We start from the raw sequence: 9,860 nt of genomic DNA, 5'->3' as shown, positions 1-9,860 counted from the left end.
AAATGTATAATATGGGTGAGTTAGTAAATATTGTAATTAGTTAAAAATGTTTAATGAGTTAGCTAAGAGACAAGTAGGAAGTGTTATATAACATTGATAAGTATATGAAACATTTTTAAATGTAAGTTAAGGTAAGCTTGCAAAAGCTAGGTACTATATGAGATACACGATCGAAATTTTAAAATTAATTTGGTAAAAATGTGCCCTTGGTAAGATGAGTAATTACATGAAACTTTGGTTGGTGACATGATTGAATCAAGGTGATCTATATGATTGTTTTAATGTAAATGACTATGCTAAACAATGGAAAAGAAATGTGTAAGTGCTCCTAATGTGAGATTTCATATGATCATTTCTTAAATGCCCTGGTAGCTTGGTGGAAATAGAGTAAGATATTTTGGCATGCCAATAAGAATTGTGATAGCACTAAATAAATATATTGTCTATGGGGTTGTGGAGTATACAAGAAATATATATGTGATTACACTATTAGTACCTTTAAAGTGTTAGGAGGGTTTAGGGTTCAGGAGTATGCATTTTAATTGCCTAAATTATTGATACATTAGGTGTTTTGGTTGGTTGCACTATAACTGCATTATAGTGTTTGTGAAGGGTAAATTCCATATAGAGAAAGCATTGTATGAAACAAAGGTAACATGTCATCTTGTATCCCTTTCTAATTATTTAATAACATTTTCACAACTTTTTACATATCATTAATACATAATTTTGGTAATTTTTTTTAACTTGAACCTTGAACCTCAAACCCTAAATTCCAAACTCCAAACCATAAACCCAAATCTCGAATCTTGAACCTTAAACCTTGAAATTTACCTTTTTATTTAGTGTTTAGGGTTGAAGTTCAAAGTTTGGGGTTTGGGGTTTAGGGTTCAGGGTTTAGGATTCAAAATTTAGGTTCGGGTTCATGGTTCAAGGTTTTGGGTTCGAGGTTCAAATTCAGGGTTATTGTTTAAAAAATATCAAAATTATATATCAATGTTATAGAAAAATTACTAAAATATCATTAAATAATTGGAAAGGCATACAAGGTGGTGTGGCGTCACTATTTCATACAATCCTTTCTCTTTTCACATATCCTACTTATAGTCCAGCATTACTTATTAAGAGATACAAAGGAAACTATATTAGTCACCATGACTAAAATTGTGACATGATATAACTATTGAATTGGTATATATTGTGAATGAATTGGTCAAAAGAACTAAAGAATTCTTATATTTGTTAAGAGATCTAATATTTGTATATGATATATGATTTTGAAGATTGGCAATTGTACTTGAAATTAGGTTGAGAAATAAATGCATTGTATATTAAATACGAACAAAGGTATAAAAATGTGTTAAAGCTGTAAATTAAATTGTGATATTAAATATCTAAATTTGAATAATAATAATAAATATAATAATAATAATAATAATAATAATAATAATGGATTTGATAATTGAGACTGAGAATTAAATGTACACTTATAAAAGCATGAGAACTTGGTCTCTAAGTAATGAAAATTTGTATTGAGAGTTGATGCATTGATAAGCTAGTAAACATAAGGGGTATTAACAACTATGGCTCGATATAGAGAACTTGGTCTATTAAGTAATGAAAATTTAGTTGAAGTCACTAAAAGGGAAAGGCACAAGTAATTTGTATAGTGGAAAGATAGATAATGAACTTAATTGGTTATGCAAAGATTTCTAATATTGTATAGTGCGGGTCCATGACATGTGTCGGTCCGAAAGACCTAATTATTGTTACCTAAAAGGGCAAGCAGAAAAGTTCTGTAATGGCCGGAGGTATCGGAATAGACAGCGTCGTTCAAAGTCTTCCCATATTTTTTACGATATTCTGCCTTTATGTAATGCATGTCAACCTCAGCTCTTGTAACCACAATCCTGATTAGGTCAGTGTCCGCCGTTCCAATACCTTTCATTGCTTTTCGCAACGCCTGCAGTTGGAAACAAAAATGAACCAACTATTCTATTATATTTAAGTTGCAACAAATATGGGGAACTAGGAAACGAAGTAAAACTCACCTTTGCATAGAACCTTGGAGGACCTTCAGCACATCTTAATATTGTCTTAAGGGCATATTCAAAGTTCTTGTGAGTTTCATCTCGTATTGCCTGCATTAAGTGACATGGGGATTGATACATGGAAGACTAACTCAATACTACATATAATAATGTGGGGATAAAAGTTTACCTTCTCCAATGTTTTCTTGAACATGGTTTTGTAGATGTCACTAACAGCACAAAGGTGTGCCCTACTTCTATCACTGAATATCTGTATGAAAATCTTTCCCGTAAGACCAAATTTCCTAGCCGCTTTGTTCAGTGCTTTAGCGTCTTCCTCTACCAACGTTTCATCGTATTCTGGGCCTTCGTAGCGGGATGTGGTTAAAAAGGCAAGTAGTAACTGTAATTTCAATTCAAACCCATTATTCTCAACTCGTACAGGCTTGAGTTTAACCGCAAAATTTAATGATCAATGGATTGTATATGAAGTAAACTCACAATACACAACTCAAGTAACAATAAGACAATCAGTGAGCAATTCTTCCAAAAACTTAAGTACAACTTATGAATGTAATCGCTCTCTTCCTATGGCTCTTCTACAATAAACCTTTATTAGAGAACATGAAATTTAAACACATAAACAACTAATTTGGATCCACAAAGTTATACCAGATATGTACTTAACATAGATGTGATTTTCATCTTGAACAGCAAAACCTAAAAGGAAAAATATATATAAAAAACAAAGAAAGCTAAGAAAAAAGAGACCTTTTTATGTTCACCAGATAGTTCAGCTTCAATGTCGTCTTCAAGATTACTTCCAACATTTGAGAAATAAGCTCGTTTAAGCTGTCCAATTTGCGATGGAGTTCGAGAACATACGATTTCTGTCACTGCTTTTTGATCTTTAACTGCTCCTTTCAAAGCTTTCTTCAAAATGAAAGCATCTCGTTCTCCTGGTTCGTGCATCCATAGCAATACTGCTTTCTAAGATCATTTTTTTTTTTTGGCAAATATCAGTCGATTTTGTTGATTGTAGCCGGAAATGGGTTTGGATTTTTGTTGAAAATTGAGTAAGAATTTTAGCAGAAAATATATTGTTACCTTGAGATGACCGGTGAGCTCTGAGGACAAACGTTTCCGAAGTTCATGACCATATGTGGATTCGTATTCTTGTTCGATAAGGGAGCGTTGTGTGGCATCTCTGTGAGCTATAATATTGATGATTGCCGCAGCATCACATCCTATGCCTGAAAATGTAACGGAAACGGACAATGATATCGTTGCACATGCAATAATGAATCATCAAATCCATGCAATGATATCTCCAATTAAATTTTCGCCAAAACAAACACTAGGAAATTAACATCAGTTCATTCAGTTATCTTTAAACTTGTAAATGAAAACTAGCTTGTGCAGCTCCTTTTAAACCCCACACATACACACAAAAAAAAAGGTGAATAAACGACAGATTGTAAAGAAATGAAAATGTTATCACCTTTGAAGGCACGGTAGATTTGCATGGCATCATCACGGTGGGAAGGTGCCACAGCAGGTACTTTCAGAGTCGACATTTCTCGTTTCCCCTCTCTCTCTTTCTTTCTTTCTTTCACGTTTTGAGGAAATTAGGTAGAAAAGGGAAAGAGGGTGAAGGTCAATATGAGTATGGATATGCAATAAAAAGAACGTAAACATAGGTTCCTTCCCCCATGTATTTTGGAAAATCCACCAATTTACAACTGCCCCATATATACTCTCATCCCTCTATAATTTTAAACACTTCAAATCGTCGTAGAACTCATCCAAAAAAGATTTAAAAAACTTCACATTTAAACAGTATATATATAAAGTTATTTGATGATAAAGTTAGTTGTTTTTCTAAATATAAAGATTAGAAATATTTATTATAGAAAATAGATTATACGGTTTTTAGCTATGTTTTTAGTGGCGTTTGGATAAAAAACGCCGCTACAGATCGAGAAATAGTAGCATTTTTTGAAAAACACCGCTATAGATAGAGAATTAACGGCGCTTTTCGAAAAATGCCGCTATAGTCGAGCATTAGTAGCACTTTTTAAAAAACGACTCTAAAGGTCGACCATTAGCGGCGCTTTTTGAAAATCACCACTACAGATCAAGCATTAGTGGCATTTTTTAGAAAATGATGCTATAGATTGAGCATTAGCGACGACTTTTGTATAACGCCGCTACAGGTCAAGCATTTGTGACGCTTAAAAGAGCTTTAGTGGCATTAGCGACGCTTTTTGAAAAACATTACTATAGATCAAGCTTTAGCGACGCTTAATCAAAAATGCCACAAAAAACATTTTATTTGTCTATTTATTATTTAACTGGTTTATTTATATTAATTAAAATATAATTTATTTTAATTAAATATTTTAATTCTTTAGAAAATAATGACACATAAAAAATTTGAAAGTAAAACATAGAAAAATATTTGTTAAAAATGAAAAATTAAAATGTTATTTTTTAAATAATTTTAAAGTTTTTTGGGTATATGATTGATTTTTTAATTTATATATTAAATAATTTCTTATATAATCGTAAAAGAGATAGTATTAATTTTAAAATATTGAATTAATTATCATTATAGTTTTGGGTTTATGGTTTAGGGTATATGGTTTAGGTTTTAAGGTTTAGGAGTTACTATTTTAAGGTTTATGGATTATGGATTATGGTTTATGGTTTAAGTGTTGCGGTTTAAGGTTTAGTGGTTAGGGGTTAAGGGTTAAGGGTTAGGGGTTTAGGGTTTATGGTTTATGATTTAGGGTTTAAGGGATAAGTGTCAGGGGATTAGGGTTTAGATTAATTAGTATTTTTACTTTTTATATTAAAAATTTCTTACATAATTGTAAAGAGATAATTTTAATTTTAATATATTAAAATTATGATTCTAGTTTAAATTATTTAAGAGATAATAGATAAACTTTATATATATATATATATATATATATACTAAATGGTTTAGGATTTAATGTTTACTTGAGATTTGTTAGATGATGAAATTTTATACAATCAATTAATGCTTTTATATTTAAAAATATTTAATCTAAACCATTTCATATATTTAAATATTAGATTTAAAAAATATTGATAAATAAAAAAAGTAATGATTGATATGGATAGGTAACTATCTATTTTGGATAGGACCAAATTATAACAAATAAAATGAAATACAAAAACTAAAACATTCCACATTGAACATCTAGCAAAATAGTTATATTTTAGTTAGGAAGAAATATCTCTAATAAAATGATGATTAGATCGGAAAAGAATAATATAAAATCATGATTAACTTCTCAATCTTTAATAGAAATTTGATATGTGAGAGATTGATTGCTTAGATTGGATAATTCTAACTTAATAATTAATTATGATTGCTTAGATTGGATAATTCTAACTTAATAATTAATTACAACCATTTAATAATTTGTTTTATTATTAAAATATACGATATTTATTTTGAGACTACTTGGTTTTTGTTTTTTATAAAATCCAATTTATAAAAATAGTAATAATAAATGTTTTATAAAATCATTTAACTAATAAATTTTAGTAGACCAAATAAATATTTTTTATAAAATATTCTTTAAATATTTAGTAGTATCAAAGGCATTAGCGGCGTTTATGATGCAAAAGGAAAGCAATAGCGGCATTTTTAGTTGTTTTTTATAAAAACGCCGCAAAAATTATTTTGTTTTCATAAGAACGGCACCGTTCTATTGGATTTCTGTAACGCCCCAAAATCTAAGTGTTTATTTTTGTATGTTGTGTTGCATCAATGCATGCTTGCTTTAGTGGTTAAGTGTCCAAAGAAGTGTTGGAGAAGTCCTGGGTTCAAGCTTGGCTTGTACAAAATTTTGTTTGTACTTGAATAAACCCTGTCTCTAGTTAGTGGGCTTCTTAAATAAATATGGATAAAACATTACAAAAAGGGCCAGTTGGTCTAGGGGTAAGTGACGTGTGGATTTCCTCAGGGTTTGAGGTTTGAGGCTTGGTAATGCAAAATGAGCATTTTATTTTGCTGCTGTGCCATGTAAGAGGTTGAATATCAGTGGAACTCTGGTGCTAATGGGCGGTTGGAGTGTTTGAGGGGTGAGGGGATTGTGTAGCCAAAATTTAGGAGGGAATATTGTGACAGCCCAAAATTGACCCTAGTCGGAATGTGGTTTCGGGACCACAAAACCGAGGCATAAAAATAATTAAAATTTATTTTGATGCCTATAATATGTGTGCTCATGTATGACATTTTATGATGATTGATTTAGTGTTATAAGGGTGAATTCCACAAGAAAGGACTTAGTAGTGAACTTTGAAAGTATGATAGGAAATGTGTGATGACTAATTAAAGCATGCATGCAAAATAATGGACTTGCATGTCAAATTCCCCTTTATAGGTGGTGGCGGCCATGACAAGGAGGATGGGCTAAACATGTCATGAAACATGTTTTGTTGGTGCATTAGGGTGAAATAATAAACAAAGGTGTATGGGTGATAAAAAAATGAAAAAAAAAATGTGTGTGAGTGTGGTAATCCCCCCCCTTACCGTGAGTTGAGAAGGAAGGAAGAAAAAAAATTTGTTGTGTTCTTCCTTTCTCATCCTTTTGGCCGAAAATCATAAGGAGGAAGAAAGAGGATTTTTGCTTCATGTTTGGTTTAGAAGAGATCTAGAAGGTGATTTGGCTAAATTGGCATCAAGATTAAGGTCTGTATGAGGTTGTGTTAGGAGTTTCATGCATGTTTTGGTTGCTAACTTGATGTGCATGTTAGCCATGGCTCAAATCTTTGTTATGCCATGGAAATGGTATTTGGCCAAAGTTGTTATGGTGATAAAGCCATTGCATGCTAAGTGTGAAGCTTGATGATGATGCATGCAATGATGGATTGTCTACTCTTGAGAAGATTTTGAGTTTTCTTTTTGTGTTTAACCATGATTGAAGTTGAAAGGAGCATGATTGTCATATTCGGCCATGATGCATTCATGAGCATGGTTCATGCTTCTTGCATGTTAGTTAAAATTTGTATTTTGGATGGCTATGGACACCTTGAAATTGCCATGCTCATATATGTATATATATGTTTGCACATGATGTTTTGGCTATGAAGTAAGTGATGAATATGTTCGTTTAAAGAAGAAGATGTTGAAGAATGCTTGTGAAATTGCAAGCACATTTGGCCTAGCACACATATGAGTGCTTGATGTTATATTATAAGTTTTGAGCTACAATATGCAAAGCATTAACTAGTAAAATGCATGCTGTTTTGTGTGGTATTAAGTGCATAATTGGCCTCAACATGGACATGTATATTCGGCCTAAGGTAGCCTATTGATGGCCTTAGCTTTTCCTTGATGCTCGAATGAATTGTATTGAATTGCTTGATGTAGTATAAAATGTGCATGACCATTGTGTATTAAAGCTAAAGAGTGGCCATATGACCATTTAAACTCCTTGTCATATTCGCCATAAGCTAGCACAATGAGGTTTTAATAAATTGAATTTGTTTGAATTAGCTCAAGAGCTAAGAGGGCCACAATTGGACAAGGGAAGGAAAAGTGATCGAATAGCCGTAAAAGCCGTTCGACAACATCCGAGGTAAGTCCTCAAGAAGTGACCTTACTTGAATTATGTGGAATGAAATATGGATGTATTGATTATTGATTTATGTGTGTATGAGTATTGAATGATACCGGGCTAAGTCCCAAGGCGAATATGCTAGTGATTATAATTGTGTTTGAGCCTTAGTAACGAAAATGAAATATGTATGTCCAATGATTATTGATGTATGTGTGCATGAGAAATTGAATGATATCCGGGCTAAGCCCCGAAGACAATTATGCTGGAAATTATAACCGGGTTAAGACCCGAAGGCAATTGTGCTAGTAGCTAAATCCGGGCTAAGACCCGAAGGCATACGTGCAAGTTGTTAAATTCGGGCTAAGACCAAGGCATTTGTGCAAATCGTGATATCCGGTTAAGTCCCGTAGGCCTTGGTGCGGGCTACCATAACCGGCTATGTCCCGGCGATTGAACGAGTAGCGACATCCGGTTAAACTCCGAAGGTATGTGATTTGAAAATTATAAGCTTGCTGGAAAATTTCAGCTAATGCACTTGTGAAATTTCCCAATGACAAGGTAAGTGCGGTGTGTGCTTTGCGCGCTAGGAGTAAGAGCGATGAATATCCGCTCCTATGATGGAACGAGCTATCGCCTTAACGAAGCCGTTATTTGTGTATGAACATAAGAGTTGGGATGGTGAAGTAAGTATGATTATGTGAATGTGCATTAATGAAATGATGCATTTGGCTATGTGAATGTATTGCTTTAATTAAAGCTGATTATATTCCTTGAGACTTACTAAGCATAAAAATGCTTACCCCGTTGCTTTGGCTCTCTGTTTTATAGATTTCGCTCGATAGCAATCGGATTCGGGATCAATAAAGTCGAAGTCATCCACACTATCAACGCCTCTATTTTGGTATAAATTTTGGTTGAACTTTGAAATGGCATGTATAGGACTACCCCTTGTTGGTTTGAAAATGTGGTGATGTATATGTATACGACCATGCGAAAATGGCTCGTAAAAGGAAGCACGATCTTAGACTATTTGTGGTTTGTATGTATATATATGGTGTCATGATGTGATTATGGATTGGAAATGGGAGTGTTGGTCATATGATCAGCCATTGGTATGGTTAAAATGATCATATATGAACCTATGTATGGCAAGGCTAGTTGGTTCATGGAGACTACAAAATAGGTAAGACCTACCTTAAAAACAGATGCTGCCAGCTGCAGTGACGTGAATGTGAAAAATCACCAAAATTTGTAGGAATGGTATTAAATAGTGAATAAGCTATGTAAATGAACCTTGATGAGTCTATTTTCATATGGAAGAAACGAAATGGTCATAGGAGTTACATGTTAAGAGATATTAAGGATATTGTGAGACAGGGCCAGAACGGTTTCTGGGTCCCCTGTCGTAACTTTAAAAATTTACTATAAATTATCCAGAAAGAATTAGGAGTCATGCCTTATATGTACAGATTCCATTTTGAGTCTAGTTTCATTAGAAACAAACGGCACCAGTGTTAAAGCCCTGTACAGATAGATATTCAAGTTATAACGCGCGAAGGTCAGAGCAGTTGATCCCTGTAACATGGGTGACTTTAACTAATAAACTGTACCAATTGGCCCGACCAAAAATTCTATAAATAAATCCATGGATGGATATATGAGTCTAAATTCAGGGAAAATTTACGAAACCAGTTTCCGAGTTTTGAAACTCGAGATATGATTTTTAAGGCGACAGTGACGCAGTTTTCCAGCCTGACTGGAAATGTCAAATTGGTGGGCAAAACATGTGAACTTGGCTTGTTAACTCCTCGTGTCCGACACCGGCGATGGTCTCGGGTTCGGGGTGTTACAAATATGGGGGATTTGGATAGTGATCGGTTTGAGGGATTTAAGGAGGGATTTTTGGAGGAAAATTAGGGGTGTTGGGGTTGTGGAGGAGTTGTAGCCGAATAGGTACTTTGATCACTCAGAAATTCGGTCTTGAGGTTGGTAACTATTCTCTCCATTTTGGGTTATGCCAAACTTTTGGTTATTTTCACTTTTTGTTTCTGAATTCGAAATTTGCTATTGATTTTCCGAGTACCTTTCGGTTCTGGTTGCTTTCATTTTTGCTCTCCTCTCCAGCCGTCTTGCCCATTGATTTTCTTTCCCTTCAATCCCTTTCCCAATCAGTTTTTTTCTCTTTGGTTGAATACCTATTGCCTTCTTCTCTCTGAAATCTATTCAGTCT

The 9,860-nt window shown here is 33.5% G+C and overlaps 1 protein-coding gene across 1 annotated transcript; it reads right to left on the bottom strand.

The window, feature by feature from the left end:
• Window positions 1-1,487: 1,487 nt before the first annotated feature.
• Window positions 1,488-6,599, bottom strand: LOC108452719 (annexin D5). Its single transcript, XM_017750515.2, has 7 exons — window positions 6,589-6,599; window positions 3,532-3,682; window positions 3,138-3,283; window positions 2,802-3,020; window positions 2,221-2,433; window positions 2,052-2,141; window positions 1,488-1,963 (listed from the first exon to the last, which is right to left on the bottom strand). Exons 2-7 carry the CDS (start codon window positions 3,605-3,607, stop codon window positions 1,760-1,762), a joined length of 948 nt encoding a protein of 315 aa, XP_017606004.1. The 5' UTR covers window positions 3,608-3,682; window positions 6,589-6,599; the 3' UTR covers window positions 1,488-1,759.
• Between the last annotated feature and the right edge of the window lie 3,261 nt (window positions 6,600-9,860).

This window comes from Gossypium arboreum, chromosome 5, assembly GCF_025698485.1.
Source record: "Gossypium arboreum isolate Shixiya-1 chromosome 5, ASM2569848v2, whole genome shotgun sequence".
Lineage (NCBI taxonomy): Eukaryota > Viridiplantae > Streptophyta > Magnoliopsida > Malvales > Malvaceae > Gossypium > Gossypium arboreum.
Note: the sequence above shows the minus strand (reverse complement) of the source record. Positions and strands in the feature narration are given on the sequence as shown.